We start from the raw sequence: 22,242 nt of genomic DNA on the forward strand, positions 1-22,242 counted from the left end.
AACTTCTGAAACTTGACCTAAAATTAATGTTTGGATGTAAACGGCTCTGCTCTCCCCATATAAGCTGATACATTTTCAGGAGATCAGTGCATAGATTTTGGTGACTATGGATGTCTGTTTTTGCTTCAGTGTGTGAGAGAAAGTTTAGAAATAAACTAAAATTAGAAATAAAGTAACAGTGTGCAGCATAAAGTCACAGTTTGTAATATCATAATCACAATGAATACAATTGAAAATGCAAGATAAAAAGTCTCATTGGGAAAATATAAAGGGGCATCTTCATTACATCTTGCAATTCTGACTTTTTGAGTTTACATTTCTCAGTTCTATTTTTTTCCTAATTTGTTAGACACCTGACCTGACCGCATACACATACAGAGAAAAAAGTCCGTATTTTTAGATACTTGAAAGAATAGAATATTTAGATATATTTTTTAGATACTTTAGAATATTTTAGAACTTGAACTCGCAATTGCGAGGAAAAAACATTGTAGGAATTGTGAGGAAAAAAGTTGATGATTGTGAATGAAGGAGAGATTCTGGTAGGTAAGAAGATAAAAAAAAAAGAGTAAAACCTCTTTTTGGCTGCATGTGTTCTTAGATTTTTAGCTCGATAATTAGCACTTCAGGAGTAAATGCAACCTGATCAACACCTCAGAAAACTCTCATGTGACATTTATCAGTGCTATTTCTTGCCACAGTCCTTTGTCACATTCTGACAGAAATGCTCTCCTTGACTCTAAACTAAACGAAACATCCACATGCTTAATGAGTTTTTAAATATCGGTGCAACAGTACTCTGTCACTATGGTGAGCTTTTAATTTACCCAGCAATTAAGCCCAGTCTCTCATTCATCAACGCTGGTTTGTCTGGTGGGAGACTCGCCACTGTTTATTGATGGCTACCACGGAAACACCGCGGCTAAACGAGCTCTCCCACCGTGGAGGTCATTTATGCCAGTTTCAGGAAGCTAACACTAAACTGACATCGGAGATTAATGGGACTGCGGTTGGCCAAGCCAGTTACACCTTAGATACCTGCGGATTTCAGCAGACGCGACAGGGAAGGTCTTTAAGCGACGTGATGGATACTTTTGAGCTTCTAGGCGCCATCCACCATCTGGTTCTAAAACAGAGACATTTTTCATGGGTATAATAGGAAATATGTCACTGTAGGTAGTATAAGTGTTTGTTCTTGTTTTCAAATGCCACCATTATGGGAGGAAGCACGGATTTTTTAAAGTAGAATAAAGAAAAACACCACAAACTGCCAGTAAATGTTACATTTCAGAAGGCTAAAATTTGGTTTCAAACAGGAAATCCATGGTACACTCTTAAAAAATAAAGGTTCTTTTTTGGCATCTATGAAGAACCTTTAACATCCATGGAACTTTTCCATTCCAAAAAAAAGATTCTTTAGATTTTTAAAATGTTCTTCAAACTAAGAAAAAATTATGAAAGGTTCTTTAGGGAACCCAAAATGCTTCTTTTACGGCATCGCTACTTAAAAACCCTTTTGGAAACTTTATAAGAGTGTACAATACAGTAATTCCGATATCAGGGTTTTTTCAGATGAAATATCCTTCATCTACAGCAGTGTTGTGAAAGATGCATGCATTAATAGATGCTTTAGCAGCTCTCATGGGGGCCACCTTGATCCTTTGACCTCCTTGCGAATTGGTGATGCTTTCACACGGCAGAGCTCATCAGGCTTTCAGAAAAACCCTGAAAATGCTTCTTTCTAACATATTCCCATCCCTCACTCCAACAGACACAAGATGACGGGAAAAGTGCAGGAGAGGAATATTCTGTCTCCCTTGAGTAGCCGGTAATAAATTACACTTTCATCTACTGAGCGAATCGTTTGAGGTTCTATCCATCTTTCTGTTTTATCTCCTTGCACCCCTCGCTCTTCATCCCGACTTAGCTGTCAGGAAGCGCCTGGCCATGGATTCTTGTGTACTATGTGTGGCTGTAGTCTACACAGACTCTGTAACTTCTGTCCAGTGTCACACTTGAGAATTCAGTGACCTCCGTACCTGCATCACTTGAAGAAGTTGGAGAAGAGTGTTTCTTCAACTACAGGTACATATGTCCTAGAGTTTGATTTTTAATAAAAAAACAATATTTTTACACAGACATACAAATCTTTATACAAATCTTGTTATACTAAGGTCACATTAAAGTCATTCATTCATCCATCCATCCATCCATCTATTTATTTATCTTTCTTTCTTAAAATTGGCATTTTTTTCCCCATTTAGCAGACATCCAAGCAACTTACAAATGAGAAACACCACAAACAATTTGTCGTAAGTGAAAATCCATCATATAAATATGGATTCGTCCTTTTTTTGATACTATTGATGATCTAAATAAACAGTGGAAAAAACATTTATGAAAATACTTTATAAATGATTTACATTGATTACTTCTGTTCCTCAGTTACAGTTTTTCTGAATTGCTAAAACACTAAACCCCAATCTCTGAACCAAATTCTCACTAGCTTAAACCAGTTTGCCGAATAAAGCACTCTTTCTGCTAAACCTTAAACATGTTTAGGCAGTTAGGCTCTAATAGCAAATCTCATGCACTCTTTTTGCAAAACTCTAAACACATTCTCATTCACTTAAACACTTATCACACTGAATACAACTAAAGCACAGTTATCATCGTTTACACACAACGATTCAAAATTGTTCACACTTGTTTCTAATGATGTGATCAAACCAACTGTACAAAATATGAGCCAGCTCAGAGTGCACAAGTGGCACAGGTGACTGATTGATGATACGAACAATAGATGGAAGCAATCTGAGAAGGAGAGAAGGAAGAGTATATGTAAGAAGTGGAGGATGAGGAGAGAAAGAGTAAGGTTTAGAGAGTGCTATCAAGGCTGGATCTGTCAGACCAGAGGGTTTTTCCTCTTTGTATAGCAAAAAAGACAACATTACTTGTGATGTGGACAAAGTCCTCAGGCCAGACTCCAGCACAAAGACATGATGCTGAGACAGAATGAAACTCTTATTGACCCTGATTTTACAATTGCACAACAGTATTTGAGTGTACTGTAACATGCTATTCATTTAGAGTTTTATTTGACCTTTTTGGCCTTTGCAGTTGGACTGCAGTATTTTTGCAGTATCCAAGTGCTGAATACATACAAACATTCAGTACTCTTCAATATTCAGCACAATACTATTCTTGCAGTACATACAGTAGGCCTATAGAATATAGTCACCTTACTCAGTTGCAATTACTATACATTTTTTTTTTTACAGAATTGCAAAATTGTTTACTCAATACAATATATATTTGTTCTGTAGTGTTCTGGATGCTGTGTTCTCCATTTTTCTCTGTAGTGTCTAATGAATTCTCTGTAGTGTTTATTTTATTGACTCGTGTGTGTGTGTGTGTGTGTGTGTGTGTGTGTGTGATCTGAGAACACCGTTTGATTTTGATTGCAAGTATAATGGTTTTGCAGTGATTGTTTGATTTTGATGGAAGAGTCAGAGGTTTTGTGAATTTAAAGGTTTTGAGAAAATGAGTAATGGTTTCAAGAAATGTATTTTAGCAATTCAGAAAAACTGTAATACTCCATTTCCGCCACAACCAACATATAGCTATTCATGTTACAGTTTTTTACGATTGCTTACACACTAAAATTAAACTTTTCCAACAATTAGCAAAACCTTACACTCAAGGAGCAAAACACAAGGCTAGATTTGCACAACTGTAAGCACACTGTCAGCTTCACACTATTTGCAAAACATTACACACACTTGTATACATCAGACACAGAAGTAAATCATGATGTCACTTCCTTGCAATTCCAAAGCACTAACTGTCAAATTACCACACCTATGAGCCAATCTGTTAAACACAGCCATCAGGTGCACAAACACATGATTGCTAAATTGTAGACACACCAATCAGGTTTAAGCACTATAAAAATGCAGCAGGTAGGTTCACCTGCCTTCAACCAAAATGGAAGGAGTCAGAAGAAGAGTGAGGGTGAGAGGAGGAGTACACAGAGGAGGAGAAAGAGGCAGAGGCCGAGGAAGACCTGAAGCAGGAGGAGAACGTGCACAAAGAAGAAGAGGACCAAACTTATCAAATGACATTCGTGCAACACTAGTGGACCATGTTGTGAACCACGGATTGACGCTGAGGGAGGCTGGACTGAGAGTTCAGCCAAATCTTAGCAGATATACAGTGGCATCTGTCATAAGGACTTTTCGACAGGAAAACAGGTAAAAGAAGATCTGTCTACAGTTACAGTAATCAGCCGCTTATTGTATGCACCATATCAGCACTTGTGATACCCCTTCCTGTGACATTGTACAGTAAGTTACATGTATTATTCTCTACATAGGATTGAGGGTCGGGAACGACAAGGAGGAAGGGGGCCCATATTCACGCAAGAACAAGAGAGAGAGATAATAAACATGGTTTTGGCCAATAATGCTATCAGGCTCAGAGAACTACAAGCAAACATTATCGGTGACCATGCCATTTTCAATAATGTCCATCAGGTCTCTCAGTCAACACTGGCACGCATCCTGAAAAGACATCAGGTTCAAATGAAACAACTTTATCGAGTGCCTTTTGAGCGGAATTCAGAGAGGGTCAAACGGCTGCGGCATGAGTATGTGGAGGTTTGTATTGTTCACTTTAGCACTGTGATGTTGCATACTCCACACATTACTTTTTTACATTGACTGTAATATACTAGACCTATCCTGAACTACACAATGTTGTCTTTCACTGTATTTCAGAGAGTTTTGCAGATGGATGCTGAGGAAATCCTGCATGAATTCATATATATTGATGAGGCAGGGTTCAACCTCACAAAAGCAAGAAGGAGAGGCAGAAATATCATTGGCCACAGGGCTATAATCAATGTCCCAGGGCAACGTGGGGGTAACATCACCCTTTGCGCTGCCATTTCACAGCATGGGGTTCTCCTCCGTCATGCCAAAATGGGCCCTTACAACACACCTCACATTCTCGCATTTTTGGACCGATTGCACCACATCGTCACAGCAGGTAATGAAATGCACCAGATACAATACACTGTCATCTGGGACAATGTGTCATTCCACCGCTCTGCTTTGGTCCAGAACTGGTTTCAACACCATCCACAGTTGACAGTACTATACCTTCCACCATACTCTCCGTTTCTAAACCCTATCGAAGAGTTTTTCTCTGCATGGCGGTGGAAGGTTTACGATCTCCAGCCCCAGGCTCAGGTACCCCTCATTCAGGCCATGGAGGACGCCTGTGACCAAGTCGACGCCGCAGCTGTGCAAGGATGGATTCGACATTCAAGACGGTTCTTCCCGCGTTGTCTTGCTAATGAGGATATTGCTTGTGATGTTGATGAAATTCTCTGGCCAGATCCAGCTAGGCGAAGAGATAATGTATAGTATGTTTACTGTAGTATTTTCTGTACAATATTGTCAGTTTTTTCAGATTATTTTTTATGTTTGTTGTTGTTATTTACTGTAATTGTAACCTGTACTGGATACAGTATTTTACGTTTGTCTGTTGTTTGCTGAGCTAACAGTGTTATGCACACTACTGTAGTAGCATGACAACTGGGACATGTTTTGTTGTGATTCTCCATGTTGACTGATTTGGGTATATGGAGAGAAATCAATGATATTTTCGTCAGTCTGCAGCATTGGTCTTGTGTAGTGTTTGGTGAACTATTGTATAGTTGCACTTTCTCTGTGTACTTCATTTACAGTACTCTAATCACTGAGAATTAGACTTGCTAAAAGTGTTTTAGGTTAGCAACAGCAGTGTGTAACTGGTTCAAAAAGATTAAAGTCATATGAAATGTGTGTGTTTCGTATGGTAACAAAATATTGTTTTTATAAAGTTGTGTATAGTTTTGACAAAAGTGTTCCATTTTGCAAATGATCTGAAGTGTTGTGCTACTTTGGTGTAGGGTTGTGTTAATTGTGTGTAGTGTTTTGACAAACCGGGCCCTGTTTTCAAAATTGTGCTTAAGCAATCGTAAAAAACTGTAAAAAAAAAACAATCACAATCAAAAAATCGTCAGATTACAGTATGCAAAAAGTATGAAAATTGTATTTAATTGTCAGTTAAATTAGCCTAAACAAGACAAATGAGTCAACCATATTATTTGTGTGTGTGTGTATATATATATATATATATATACAGTGTGTATATATATATATACATACAGTGTATATATATATATATACTCAGACATTGTTGGACAAATAAAATAAATTGGTGACAGTTTAAAAAGTGTGTTTTCTAAGAGTTTTGGAAATCCAAAAGTGGCATCAGATTAAGAAACACCCAAAAACTGTGCAAAATCACTGGGTCTCATTTATTCAACCAATTGTTTTGTGATCATCACAGTATTACGGATTGCTTTTTTCCTGTGATTCCTTCTATATCCAGTCAGTTTTATGCAAACACACACTTGGAATACAGACAAAAGATTATGTGACTAATAGGTGGAAATTTGATGTGGCTAAGAAAGACAGATTGAAAATCCAAACAAAAGCCTCTTCATCCTGCACTGCACGTTCTTCCTCTGTTGCTCATTCACAGTTTTTTTTTTCTAATGCCCTCAATTAACATGAGCCGTACACATATTTAGTCGCTAGCAGTGAATCCTCACATATTTGATTCAGTTCATCTGTGATGCCCTTTTGCGTAGCTTCACTTTGTGGCGGTTTACAATAGATGGCCATTCATCTGCATCCTACTCTTTCACTCCCCCCTCTCTATTTTCCTTCTTAACCTTCCTCTGATTCATACAGACTTATCGCCCTTGGGCAAAGCCAGTGGCATTTCCATAGCAACCGCCTGCCCCCTCAAGCTCCGTGGCTGCAGTGGATCAGCAGAGTTATCTCTACTCGCTTTTGTAAAACTCTCTCGCTGTCTGTCACTCTCAGTCTTCCTCTTTAACTTCCTATTATCAGCGCACATAAAACGTGCATAATGCTCTCCTGTCCTCTCTTTCTCTGTGTCCCACTCTTCTCAGATGCCATTTTTCAGCAGGCAACCCTGAGGGCAGCCTAGGATGTGAAGCTTGAGTAGAGTTGGGGCTGACATTTAACGAATGTCACCTCAAAATGCTGATCACAGAACAGTGTCCCCCACCTCCTTCAGCTTTACAAACTATCATATGCTTATTGTGAAAGAAACAGCATCCATTATATACACAATATAATATACCTTATCTATCAGGTGATTGTTCCAACCCCATCTCGTGACAAAATGTAACTATTTTATGAGGTGGCGATTTCATTATTTTTTGTACGATGTGATTTGAACCGAAATGGATGTTTTTATAAGAAAAATACATATGCAGGAAGGTCTACCTCTAAACCTAACCATCCGCAGTCAGATTCTTATGAACTAGCCACCATTTCAACAAAACATCAAACTATTTGCCATGAGAGTGTGTTGGATTGCTCTCATAAATGATTGTGAACGCAGTTGTTATATAATTTTCATTTTATCGAAAAAATTTTTATACGTTATCAAAAAAGCAACAAATTAGTAGTTTATTGTGGCAAAAGTCGTATAGTTAATTAACTTATTTTAAATATTTGTATTTATTTTATATTTATTTATCAGGACTGTCAATTATAACAGACACTGAAGAATTACTCTGCAAACTCTCATTCAAGGCAAAGCAGAATGTCATGTAATATTTTGTTGGTTTCCTGGTCACTCTTTATTTTACGGTCCAATTCTCGCTATTAACAAACCATTAACTATGACTTTTGCTTCAAGAAACTCCTAATTTGCTGCTTATGAATAGTTAATAAGGTAGTTGTTAAGTTTAGTTATTTGGTAGGATTAGGGGATGTAGAATATGGTAATGCAGAATATGTGCTTTATACGTACTAATAAACAGCCAATATGTTAATAATTGGCATGCTAATAAACAACTAGTTAATAGTGAGAATCACTTTTCTAAAACATTTTTCTTATCCACTTCACTCAATCTGTCCTACTCATATAGTAAAAACAAATGGGTTATTTGGCGAGCATTTGTCAGTTTCCATTAACAGTCCACTTAAAGCGAAGGTATTAGTGATGCATTCTGAGATTGTCAAGAGTTGTTGTGTGAAACAATTTTGACACCCTGTTGTGTATACCAGCACACACACACACACACACACACACACAAACAAACAAATGGTGTTATTTTGCCCTCCACAAAAGTCTTGACCTAGACAGAGCTTCATGCCCAGTATGAGAGCAGTCATTGTCTAGCTGTCTCCCACCCAGAGTGCTTCACCAACTTTCAAGGACTTTCAAGAGTTGCTGACACTCTGTTTTACTTTCCCCTCTATCCTTGCGCAATAAGTGGGCAGTTACCTGCTAAACACTCTTGGACTGATCATATGAGTGGGCCGCTCCAATTTCACTCCAGTGGGGTGTTGTCCCCTGATCTGTGAGAGCCGTTTGCTGGTTGCCCAAAGATGGACAATCAAGAGTCCATCCACCTGCTTCCCTCTCTGGTCTCCTAAATGGCCATACACCACCGACACCTCTACAACCAGTAGAAAACCAGTTTCAAATGCATTGTTGTCAGATATTACCTTGGATACACCCAATACACACTACCTCCACCTACAACATGCAGTTCTTGGCAGGTCTTCTCTGTCATACCAATATTACAGTAATTGTACTGTGTCATTATGAAAGTAATAGAGCTGTAAGAAGTCTAGCAATTTCTCTCCGATTTGAGATGTAAGTATAACGGCAGAGAATGACCCGATGGTGTCTCTCCAGTAAAACATAACGAGCAGCCAGTTAAGGCTGCAGCTCCAGATAAAGTTAATGGAGCTTGAATTGAGCTCCTAATTGCCCTGTCTCTGTTACATTTATTCAGCTTCACTACGCTAAGCAACTGTGAATGGCTATCCAGAAAAAGATACCACAGGCTATGGAGGAGGTGAGGAACCACACACAACGAGAGCAGCTGGAGACCAGTATGGCAGGATCTGAAGTCCAGACTGCATCATTGTTACAGACAGCACACTGACATTCAGAACACACTTCCTGGTCTTAGCTGTTGTTCTCCAGGATATGAGATGTGACAATTGAGAAGATCTGAGATTTTTGAAACATAGCCATGGTGTTCTATGTGGAAAAGTGCCAATGGCAGCATGGGAAAAGCACAGGTGCATCATTTATACTCGTACACACACACACACTCACACACGCATACATGCACTCGCACATATACACAAAACACAAACATTAAAAACGTTTTTAGCAGATGAGGCACTTAGCTGGCTCTTAAAACGGAGTGTCACTCTCTATGTGTCCCTATGATGGGTTCGTGCTCTGCAATTACACACACAATTAGAGCCACACACACTACCACATCTCTGCCATGCAGGCTTTGTTGAAAGTGTGTTTTTCCTTCTGTGTGTAATGACAGCGAGAAATATTTTTATTTGTGCCGGTGTGAGATTTTTTCATTCATTTAAAACTGTTAATACACATTATCTCAAATGCTAACACTGTGTCCTGTAATAAAAGAGTTAATCTATGTTCGTTTTTCAACTCAGGTTCATTTGAAATATGTGACTGGCTACATTTCTGCAAAAATGTGCCTATACATATATTCCACGGCAGTTTTCAGCTGAAGTGAACACTAGAGGCAATAAAATGCTAACAACTTTTATTCTTTTTCACACACATTATACAAGACATTGCAGATAATCATGCATTCCTTGCACAATACCATGTTATGACCTCAAAACACAAAAGGGCATGATTTGTAAACTAGTACATTTTGATGCAACGAACGGCTCGTTTGGACTATAGCGTTGGTTTCCGGGCTTTGTGATATCACAAAGCGGCTCATTAGAAGATCATTAAAAATAATTCCCGCCTACAGAAATTCGAATGGTTAGGGGGTGGGGAGGGGCGAGGTTGTGGTTAGAACGCTTGGTTGAGTGAGTGCATCAGACGAGACGATGAAGAAGAAGTGCTGCTGCAGAGTTAGTGCATCAGAGAAAACGAAGAAGAGCTGCTGTGCTGTAGCGTAAAATTTTCGGCATGTCTACAACAATTCTTACAAGTAAAACACGACGTAGCTGGGCGCCGCGGACAGACGCCGAACGGCGCCGCCGGTGTGCCTACACTCATAGAAAATAATGTATTCGAATTTTAAAGACGTGGCGCGACGTGTGTGCGACTGCCTGAAACGCTGTTTTTTTTCACCTCCGTGCCCAAACATCTTTGTTTCGGCTTCCGAAAGCGGATGATGTCAGGAAACAGTGGATGCAATTGTTGCACTCAGTTTCTAAGGCTAGCCCAGCTGCCCACCATGACATCTCATTGCATGTAACTGTATATTGAATATAAATATTGAATCATCAATATTCATTCATGATTCATGAAATTTCTGCTTATATGTAAGAGTGTGTTTGTAATTCTCTTCCCGTGTCAGTTTAGTAGGCCTATATAAAGGTTCTAGCAATATGAATAGTACGCCGCAGCTAAATCAAATAATCAGCTCTGTGTTTTTGAGAAGTCATGAGAGTTTTTATATGCACTTTTAATTACCACTAAGTATCCTACCTCTGCGCTAACATTTCCCAATATCCATTTGCTACATTGCTTTCTAATTCCTTGTAAGCGGCCATTATTTCTCTTTCTGTCTCTGGCTGTGTGTGCTGTGCGTGCGCATTGTGCCACAGTGTCATGTGGCTCCATGTTCGGTCCCTCGTCCCTGGCATGGGGTCCCTTATTTAGCGGATTAGCCTGCACAGACGTGGGCTGGAGTCCAAAGACTCATGGTTTTGCTGTTTCAAAGCCCTCTGGATATGGGGGAAATGGCCCTTTGGAAGCAGTGCCAAGAACTCCAGCTAGCCTGTTGTGTCTGACACGTTGCCACAGACTCAGTAGGAAACCAATCTGACAATGCTGTTGATTATTTAGCGATTAGTCAGTCATCTCTCCAGAGTCAACAATCAGAGGTCACGTTGAGAGTGGGAGAACTTATTGCTGCATTGAAACTTTTACTCTTTTAAAGAACATGATCACTTTTGAAGCCGTATTAAACATAGCCCGAATGTAGCACGTAGCTTAGAGGCATAAGCATGTTTAATTCTCTGCGAAACGATAATTACTTTGGACTAGATCACTGTGTTTTTCTGCGTGTCAAACAATGTCCATATGTAGTCAAAACCAACAGGACTTGAGGGTCGGTCTTGCTGCTCCTGTGTGAAAATTTGCACACAGATCGAAGGAGGTTGTTGCTGAGTATGTCAAGGGCTTCCCTCTGGATATGGGGGAAATGGCCCTTTGGAAGCAGTGCCAAGAACTCCAGCTAGCCTGTTGTGTCTGACACGTTGCCACAGACTCAGTAGGAAACCAATCTGACAATGCTGTTGATTATTTAGCGATTAGTCAGTCATCTCTCCAGAGTCAACAATCAGAGGTCATGTTGAGAGTGGGAGAACTTATTGCTGCACTGTAACTTTGACACTTTTAAAGAACATGATCACTTTTGAAGCCGTATTAAACATCGCCCGAAAGTAGCGCGTAGCTTAGAGGCATGAGCATGTTCAATTCCGGCGAAGCGATAATTACTTTGGACCAGATAGCTGTGTTTTTCTGCGTGTCAAACAATGTCCATATGTGGTCAAAACCAACAGGACTTGAGGGTCGGTCTTGCTGCTCCTGTGTGAAAATTTGCACACAGATCGAAGGAGGTTGTTGCTGAGTATGTCAAGGGCTTCCTCCTCCACACTTGCTCCTCTTTCAGGCTCCCTGTCAATCAATATTCAGTTACCGCAGAAACCAAGGGCTCATGAACCTGCTATTATGTAAATTCATGCACACTGATACTGTTTTCATAACAGCTCTTGGTCAGCCCACATCCGAAAACAATTGGTCATCACTTCATAACTCAAGAAAGAAGAGGTCGCGCATCCTTGTGTGCGCGTTTGTGTACGTTCGTGTCAGTGACTCACTCTCTCTATGTGTGTTTGACCCTGGCACTGCCTACACAAACAGAGCCCAACTGAGTGCCGTCTTTGTAATGGCTTTGTGTTGGCTCATCATTTGACCTTTGACCTTGCGAGTGCTTCCTCCTTCTCCTCTCTGCCACCGATTAACCTCTTCTTTGCTATTTATACTGCTAGTTACCGCACAGCCCGCTACTGCCCTTAACCCACACGTACCGAATGTAACACAAACGCTACGCCATACAGTTCACATTAACATGCTAACTAATGTATGGTTAACAGCTCGCAGATGATAGGAACTGCTTTCAGGCTAAATGTTGTGATTTGATTTTTTAAGATGCACAGCTGTTCACCAATCAGGTGTTTTTGTTTGTAGATAGAGTATCCCTCTAGGATTGGTTGCTCAAATGGTTTTCTGGAGAACAGCCAATAGGTGGCGTTATGCTATTTTGTGTGTGTTGGAGCAGAGCAGAGCTAGTTAGTGAGGCATACTGTTAAACAGATCTTCCATTCAATCTTCTCTTCTCTTCTCTTCTCTTCTCTTCTCTTCTCAGGAAAGAAAAATAATATATATTTTCCTGCTTCACAGATGTTTCTTCTGAGAGAAATCTCACATGTTTCCTCTAGAGTTTCAGAAAAGATCTCAACAATGTCTTAAATTTTGTTCAGATATCCCAATATACTGTATCAAATTAACAAAAGTTTGAAATCCCAATATGAAATCAAACATTTCAAATAAAAAAAGGTTCCAAAAAGAGGTTGATATACCATTAAAGAACCATTTTGGGTTCCCCAAAGAATCTTTCCAGAAATCATTTCTTAAAAGAAAATTTTTTTATGTAAAGTGAAGAACAGTTTAATAATCTGAATAACCGTTTTCAATTGTAAAGAACCATTTGTGAATTGGAAAGTTTTCATAGATTTTAAAGGGTCTTCATAGATTCATGTATGTTAATAAAGAACCATTAGATTTTATATGTATTCCTGCTTTTCAGACCCCAGCAACATCACAAATTTCAGAAGAAATCTCAGTAACACGTAAAGCCTTTATGTATAATGCATTATAAAAGTAGTTTTAATGCATTAATTATGCCTTGTAATGCACCTAATAATGCATTGTACAATCTCATGAATAATTGTAACCACAGTTAATACATTATAACACTTATCAATTAATTGTTACACTATGCATTTTAAATTCGGTTATAATTATTAACAACAAGATATAATGTATTATAATGCACATTGTGAATAATTATAATGCATTATCCTCTTTATAATGCATTATACATAAAGGCTTTAAGTAAAGTGTTACAGAGATTTCTTCTGAAATTCGTGATGTTGCTGGGGTCTGAAAAGCAGGAAAACATATAAAATGAATACATATAGCTCTGCTATTAATTTTATTGTTTTTACTCATAAATATATTACTATATTAACAGGTGTTTTTTTCTTATTTTTTTCTATATTGATTTTTTCTACAGAATTTTAGGAGAAACACGAGACAAGTTAATATTTGAATGAAACATTGAATGATGTAACCCCCTTAACTAGGACTATAAACAACGACACAAACTATACACACATATACACTCAACACACACACACACAGGCTAAGATCAGATGTAAAAAAGATACCATTGTGTGTGTGTGTGTGTGTGTGTGTGTGCGTGTGTTTGATGCAATCCTCCTCTCCTGCGGAGCACTTGGGTGAATGCCTGGGTGTGAATGAGGGTCAGAGGCAGCCCTGGCCTCTCGCTGCATCCCGCCAAGTCTCATTTTCGCACATTAATCACCCCCATTCACAGATAATGGGCTCCCCCTCAGTACCGTTTAACTGCTCTCCCTGTCCTTTAGACCTGTTCATTTAGGGCTCGGTAGGGGGGATGGTGTCTGCTTGTGTAATTTCAATCAGAGCAATAAACAGGCTAGTCATCTTATCTGGTTTCTGGACACATCAGAACAAAGATGGGCTACATCAATGAACTCCACCCCCCTACACGCACCCCACCACCTCTTTTTCAGTTATGCCCATCCATTCAGCCCTTAATTCTCTACTTTGTTTGCTTTGTTTGAACCATGAAATGAAAGATTTAGGATGATTTTAACATGAATCTGGGCATACGGACTTGACAGGAGCGGTCAGCTGCCCCGGATATGCTAGTTTTGTGGACAAACATGAATAATGGTGCAATTTGGGTGGTTTGTGTTCTGAGATGATTACATGTTACTGCTGCAAGAAAATGTAGGTAACAGGAAAGTCTATAGTGTTGTCAAAACTACTGATTTTTCAATAAATTTTTTCAGTATCGGCACACTGGTCCAACACACCTCAGTAGAATATAGTCCATTGCGCATTTCAGAGCGAAACGTGTCACTATTTCATATGCGCACAGCTCGATCCAGTGTTTTCAGTGTCTCAAAGCGGCTCAATTCACAGTAAGTGAGAGTTTAATGTGCATTTGTTATGCTTTTTCAAGGTTCGCATAATTTAATTTTTTGTGGACATATGATTACAGGATTACATGCTTTCATGCATTTCACCAGATGTAATAACGGCAAGCGTTTGTAAGCCTGTCATCACAGCTTATAAGCTTCAGTCTGGATCCAACCCTTACGAAGATCTGAGATGACCGAACACCTGAGAAGAGATGATGCCAACACCCCAGAAGACCTCAGATGATGCTAGCCGTGGAACAACATATAAAACTACCAAATTTTGCTTAATCGCAATCGCAAAGTTTAATCGCAACATATAATCATTGCAGCTAATAGTGTTCAACGTCTGTTTGATTACGTGTAATTTGTAACTAACTGCATGATTCTTTCTGTACATTTCTGCCATAGTCACCACTAATAACCTACTCCTAAATGTAATGTAGAAACTTAAAATTTTCTATAAAGCTGCTTTGCAATGATTTGTATCATGAAAAGCGCTATACAAATAAACTTGAATTGAATCAGACACTTAAATGTCTCCCTGAGTTCTCAGAGAAAATAAAAGTTTGAGGTTTTAACTCTTAAAGGTTTAATTAATAAATACTGTACTTATGAACTTACTACTCTTAAATAAAATTGGGTGGTGCTAAAAGAGCACTAAATCTTCTCAGAAATAAATGAATGTGAATGTGGCACCATTTTATTATATTTTATTGGTTGTTGTACATTGGCGTATCTCAGCAGTGTTGAAATATACATTAAAAGGTTAATTTTCTATTGCATTTGAAAATAACATACCATCAAACTCTACACTAAACCTAACCACAAATTTAAAATAAGACACTGAACCAACCATGCCATTTTAGCTTGCTTCTACAAGTCTTTGAGGTCTTTTATCATTACTTGTTTTTATGGGACTCATACCCCAAAATAAAAGCTTGAGGTTTTAACTCTTGCAAGTTGAGAAATTAAGCCATAATTATGGAAACTGTACAACGAAATATTAATTCATTTTTTATTTGAGCAGTGCAGTTGTATTACAATAGTAACAAATTTTGGTAACACTTTATTTTAAGGCGTCCTTGTTACACAAGTTACATGTAATTACTATTATAATAACAATTAATTATGCATAATTACATGCAAGTAACCCTAAGACAACCCCTAATCCTAACCCTAACCAAATAGTAAGTACATGTAGTTAATTAATATTACTCAGTACTTACGTGTATAATTACACTGTAACAAGGACACTTTAAAATAAAGTGTAACCCAAATTTTAATATATTGAAGTATTATTATTTTAATATTTATTACTATGCTATTGAAAATAGTATTGAAAATGGTATTGAATATCAGTATTTTTCAAGAAACTGTAGTATTATGACAATGTGAGGGCTGAGGGGTGTGGGTTAAAATGCTCTTTACTGTACTTGTGGCACACTAAGCCTTATACAACAGCATACTCTCTTCATGAATGGACGGATTTCCAACTTGTTTCCAACCTGAGGGAGGGAGAATGAGAAAGGTATGCTTTCTTACGTCAGTGTGTGTGTGTGTGTGTGTGTGTGTGTGTGGCGGTGCTGTAATATGAGTAATGTCCACAGGGATTGCCTCTGCTCATATCTCTGACAGTGGAAGCATGGTGACTAAGGGCTAATTAAAACATGCTATTAGCTGAGAGGCCACACTGACATGATAAGAAAGAACGAGGCTGAGGGAAATTAGCCAGCGCAGCTGCTCTATCAAACACCTTTTCTACTGTGCCAGCAGACAGCGGGAGACAATTTTTCTCCCCAGTTGTTTACTGCCTGTTAAAATTTCTGACATTTTTATGTGGCTGCTACCTACAGCAAAGTGAGCGGTTGCTGTCATGCTAATCCACAATAACATGTTTCTCTTGCCCTTTACTGCTTGCCTGAAATATAATGTGTTGAATAATTTTCTATCAGAGCTGTTTGACAAATACTTTTATATTTTCACCTCTCATCTGTGAGACGGTAAAAAAATGAGAAATATATTCAACATTTGTACAATGAGTTTTATGCAGTTTCTGTTTTATGGGTCTTCCCGCCGCTCTTACTTTTTACTTTACTTTTAGTCATTTAGCAGCCGCTTTTATCCAAAGCGACTTACAAATAAGAAAAAGTAATTAAAACTAAAAGCTAAAACTCTATAAATACTATATATATATATACACATTTAAGAAAATAAAATAAATTCAATAAAAATGACAAATGCATACTGCATTTCGGTCTCTACTGACCGAACACTAGCGCAAAGGATTCTCTCTCATTGAGATTTGAGGTTTTCAAAGCAAAGCTAACGTCAGGGTCTGTGTGCGTTACGGCCGTCCTCACTTTCAACTGTTCGTTTTTGAGTTTATAGAAAGCCCTATAGAGTGAGATCAAAACCGAGCACCGTGATTGTTCTCTCAATAATTACACAAGCTCTGCTAACAGGAAGAGTTAGCTGTTTGAAGAGTGAGATGGGTAAATCTCCTGGTGAAGTAAACAACCATGTGCCCCCGGAGGCAGTGCCGCCACCCCCTCTATACGCCCACCATGCATTCGCACACACCCGTACACAGAGGACGGGGGAGACAGAGACGGCATCCTTCCCGTTTTCTCATCTGCTAATTCCCCCTCAACCTCTTCTCCCAGAGATTCTTGTATTCCAAGTTGTTTTGGATCAGTCTTTGATGATTCCTCATTTTTTACTTCTCTCTGCTCTCTCTGTATCTCCATCTCTGTCTGCTTCTCTGATGCTCTGGTGCTGTTGTCTCCCTCTATGGTGGTTGTTATAAACAGTCTATGGGGGTTTATGGAGAGGAGCAGGCTCATGCTACGAAAGCTCAATCTATCATCTCTCTCTCACACACGCTGGAGTGAAGATTAGCAATTTTTTGTATCACTATTCAAGTGATTGAAAAAAGTGATCCAAAAGTGTGTAGACACAAGTTTGGCTATTTCAGCTAAACCCACAGCTAACATGCATTAAATATCCTTGATGTTTATATACTGATATACAATCTCCCTTTTAAAGGAACACGCCACTATTTTTGAAAATAGGCTCATTTTCCAACTCCCCTAGAGTTAAACAGTTGAGTTTTACCGTTTTCGAATCCATTCAGCCGATCTCCGGGTCTGGCGGTAGCACTTTTAGCTGCAGCTTAGCATAGATCATTGAATCTGATTAGACCGTTAGCATCTCGCTCAAAAATGACCAAAGAGTTTCAACTGCTCTCCCTGTCCTTTAGACCTGTTCATTTAGGGCTCGGTAGGGGGGATGGTGTCTGCTTGTGTAATTTCAATCAGAGCAATAAACAGGCTAGTCATCTTATCTGGTTTCTGGACACATCAGAACAAAGATGGGCTACATCAATGAACTCCACCCCCCTACACGCACCCCACCACCTCTTTTTCAGTTATGCCCATCCATTCAGCCCTTAATTCTCTACTTTGTTTGCTTTGTTTGAACCATGAAATGAAAGATTTAGGATGATTTTAACATGAATCTGGGCATACGGACTTGACAGGAGCGGTCAGCTGCCCCGGATATGCTAGTTTTGTGGACAAACATGAATAATGGTGCAATTTTGGTGGTTTGTGTTCTGAGATGATTACATGTTACTGCTGCAAGAAAATGTAGGTAACAGGAAAGTCTATAGTGTTGTCAAAACTACTGATTTTTCAATAAATTTTTTCAGTATCGGCACACTGGTCCAACACACCTCAGTAGAATATAGTCCATTGCGCATTTCAGAGCGAAACGTGTCACTATTTCATATGCGCACAGCTCGATCCAGTGTTTTCAGTGTCTCAAAGCGGCTCAATTCACAGTAAGTGAGAGTTTAATGTGCATTTGTTATGCTTTTTCAAGGTTCGCATAATTTAATTTTTTGTGGACATATGATTACAGGATTACATGCTTTCATGCATTTCACCAGATGTAATAACGGCAAGCGTTTGTAAGCCTGTCATCACAGCTTATAAGCTTCAGTCTGGATCCAACCCTTACGAAGATCTGAGATGACCGAACACCTGAGAAGAGATGATGCCAACACCCCAGAAGACCTCAGATGATGCTAGCCGTGGAACAACATATAAAACTACCAAATTTTGCTTAATCGCAATCGCAAAGTTTAATCGCAACATATAATCATTGCAGCTAATAGTGTTCAACGTCTGTTTGATTACGTGTAATTTGTACCTATCTGCATGATTTTTACTGTACATTTCTGCCATAGTCACCACTAATAACCTACTCCTAAATATAATGTAGAAACTTAAAATTTACTATAAAGCTTCTTTGCAATGATTTGTATCATGAAAAGCGCTATACAAATAAACTTGAATTGAATCAGACACTTAAATGTCTCCCTGAGTTCTCAGAGAAAATAAAAGTTTGAGGTTTTAACTCTTAAAGGTTTAATTAATAAATACTGTACTTATGAACTTACTACTCTTAAATAAAATTGGGTGGTGCTAAAAGAGCACTAAATCTTCTCAGAAATAAATGAATGTGAATGTGGCACCATTTTATTATATTTTATTGGTTGTTGTACATTGGCGTATCTCAGCAGTGTTGAAATATACATTAAAAGGTTAATTTTCTATTGCATTTGAAAATAACATACCATCAAACTCTACACTAAACCTAACCACAAATTTAAAATAAGACACTGAACCAACCATGCAATTTTAGCTTGCTTCTACAAGTCTTTGAGGTCTTTTATCATTACTTGTTTTTATGGGACTCATACCCCAAAATAAAAGCTTGAGGTTTTAACTCTTGCAAGTTGAGAAATTAAGCCATAATTATGGAAACTGTACAACGAAATATTAATTCATTTTTTATTTGAGCAGTGCAGTTGTATTACAATAGTAACAAATTTTGGTAACACTTTATTTTAAGGCGTCCTTGTTACACAAGTTACATGTAATTACTATTATAATAACAATTAATTATGCATAATTACATGCAAGTAACCCTAAGACAACCCCTAATCCTAACCCTAACCAAATAGTAAGTACATGTAGTTAATTAATATTACTCAGTACTTACGTGTATAATTACACTGTAACAAGGACACTTTAAAATAAAGTGTAACCCAAATTTTAATATATTGAAGTATTATTATTTTAATATTTATTACTATGCTATTGAAAATAGTATTGAAAATGGTATTGAATATCAGTATTTTTCAAGAAACTGTAGTATTATGACAATGTGAGGGCTGAGGGGTGTGGGTTAAAATGCTCTTTACTGTACTTGTGGCACACTAAGCCTTATACAACAGCATACTCTCTTCATGAATGGACGGATTTCCAACTTGTTTCCAACCTGAGGGAGGGAGAATGAGAAAGGTATGCTTTCTTACGTCAGTGTGTGTGTGTGTGTGTGTGTGTGTGTGTGTGGCGGTGCTGTAATATGAGTAATGTCCACAGGGATTGCCTCTGCTCATATCTCTGACAGTGGAAGCATGGTGACTAAGGGCTAATTAAAACATGCTATTAGCTGAGAGGCCACACTGACATGATAAGAAAGAACGAGGCTGAGGGAAATTAGCCAGCGCAGCTGCTCTATCAAACACCTTTTCTACTGTGTCAGCAGACAGCGGGAGACAATTTTTCTCCCCAGTTGTTTACTGCCTGTTAAAATTTCTGACATTTTTATGTGGCTGCTACCTACAGCAAAGTGAGCGGTTGCTGTCATGCTAATCCACAATAACATGTTTCTCTTGCCCTTTACTGCTTGCCTGAAATATAATGTGTTGAATAATTTTCTATCAGAGCTGTTTGACAAATACTTTTATATTTTCACCTCTCATCTGTGAGACGGTAAAAAAATGAGAAATATATTCAACATTTGTACAATGAGTTTTATGCAGTTTCTGTTTTATGGGTCTTCCCGCCGCTCTTACTTTTTACTTTACTTTTAGTCATTTAGCAGCCGCTTTTATCCAAAGCGACTTACAAATAAGAAAAAGTAATTAAAACTAAAAGCTAAAACTCTATAAATACTATATATATATATACACATTTAAGAAAATAAAATAAATTCAATAAAAATGACAAATGCATACTGCATTTCGGTCTCTACTGACCGAACACTAGCGCAAAGGATTCTCTCTCATTGAGATTTGAGGTTTTCAAAGCAAAGCTAACGTCAGGGTCTGTGTGCGTTACGGCCGTCCTCACTTTCAACTGTTCGTTTTTGAGTTTATAGAAAGCCCTATAGAGTGAGATCAAAACCGAGCACCGTGATTGTTCTCTCAATAATTACACAAGCTCTGCTAACAGGAAGAGTTAGCTGTTTGAAGAGTGAGATGGGTAAATCTCCTGGTGAAGTAAACAACCATGTGCCCCCGGAGGCAGTGCCGCCACCCCCTCTATACGCCCACCATGCATTCGCACACACCCGTACACAGAGGACGGGGGAGACAGAGACGGCATCCTTCCCGTTTTCTCATCTGCTAATTCCCCCTCAACCTCTTCTCCCAGAGATTCTTGTATTCCAAGTTGTTTTGGATCAGTCTTTGATGATTCCTCATTTTTTACTTCTCTCTGCTCTCTCTGTATCTCCATCTCTGTCTGCTTCTCTGATGCTCTGGTGCTGTTGTCTCCCTCTATGGTGGTTGTTATAAACAGTCTATGGGGGTTTATGGAGAGGAGCAGGCTCATGCTACGAAAGCTCAATCTATCATCTCTCTCTCACACACGCTGGAGTGAAGATTAGCAATTTTTTGTATCACTATTCAAGTGATTGAAAAAAGTGATCCAAAAGTGTGTAGACACAAGTTTGGCTATTTCAGCTAAACCCACAGCTAACATGCATTAAATATCCTTGATGTTTATATACTGATATACAATCTCCCTTTTAAAGGAACACGCCACTATTTTTGAAAATAGGCTCATTTTCCAACTCCCCTAGAGTTAAACAGTTGAGTTTTACCGTTTTCGAATCCATTCAGCCGATCTCCGGGTCTGGCGGTAGCACTTTTAGCTGCAGCTTAGCATAGATCATTGAATCTGATTAGGAAAATGGTAAAACTCAACAGTTCAACTCTAGGGGAGTTGGAAAATGAGCTTATTTTCTAAAATAGTGGCGTGTTCCTTTAAGGTGCACTCAGTAGGTTTGGTCAAACTTTATTTCAAGGTTCAATTCTTGCTATTAACAAAATATTAACTACGTATTTTGCCTCAAATTCTAATTTGCTGCTTGTTAATAGTTAGTAAGGTAGTAGTTAATTTTAGGTATTGGGTAAGATTAGGGATGTAGAATATGTTCATGCAGAATATGTGCTTTAAGTACTAATAAACAGCCAATATGTTAATAATAGGCATGCTAATAAGCAATTAGTTAATTGTGAGAATTGGTCCCTATACTAAAGTGTTACTGTAGGTTTTTGTTGATTTTTTATTAGTTCTAAGTGATGTTGATGTTTATACTGACACCTACTGGTGTGGATGCATGAATAATGCTTATTAACTGCTACTCCATTTCTCATGCTTTTGTCTTTTCAGAATTATATGTTTGTATGTATGTATGCATGTATGTACTGTATGTTCTGTAAGTATTTGCATGTAAGTTTTAGGGTTCAGTTCCTACAATTTTGTGTGTGTGTATCAGTGGTTCATGTTGGTATGAATCTGCTATCTGTAGCATGTATATTATATTTATTAAATTTACATTTACATTTAAGTCATTTATCAGATGCTTTTATCCAAAGCGATTTACAAATGATGACAATAGAAGCAATCAAAACCAACAAAAGAGCAATACTATGCAAGTGCAATGACAAGTGTCG

General features: G+C 38.4%; 1 protein-coding gene across 2 annotated transcripts; it reads left to right on the forward strand.

The window, feature by feature from the left end:
- Positions 1-3,893: 3,893 nt before the first annotated feature.
- On the forward strand, positions 3,894-5,707 carry LOC107716772 (uncharacterized). 2 transcript variants are annotated; one of them, XM_016523325.1, is made up of 4 exons: positions 3,894-4,253; positions 4,376-4,658; positions 4,779-5,049; positions 5,124-5,707. In XM_016523325.1, the coding sequence occupies exons 1-4, from the start codon at positions 3,988-3,990 to the stop codon at positions 5,285-5,287; spliced, it is 984 nt and encodes a 327-aa protein (XP_016378811.1). In that variant the 5' UTR covers positions 3,894-3,987; the 3' UTR covers positions 5,288-5,707. The 2 variants fall into 2 exon arrangements, with proteins under 2 accessions (XP_016378811.1, XP_016378810.1); XM_016523324.1 differs by having other exon boundaries at positions 4,779-5,707.
- The last annotated feature ends 16,535 nt before the right edge of the window (positions 5,708-22,242 follow it).

This window comes from Sinocyclocheilus rhinocerous, unplaced genomic scaffold (assembly GCF_001515625.1).
Source record: "Sinocyclocheilus rhinocerous isolate Xijiao unplaced genomic scaffold, SAMN03320098_v1.1 scaffold1441, whole genome shotgun sequence".
Taxonomy (NCBI): Eukaryota; Metazoa; Chordata; class Actinopteri; order Cypriniformes; family Cyprinidae; genus Sinocyclocheilus; species Sinocyclocheilus rhinocerous.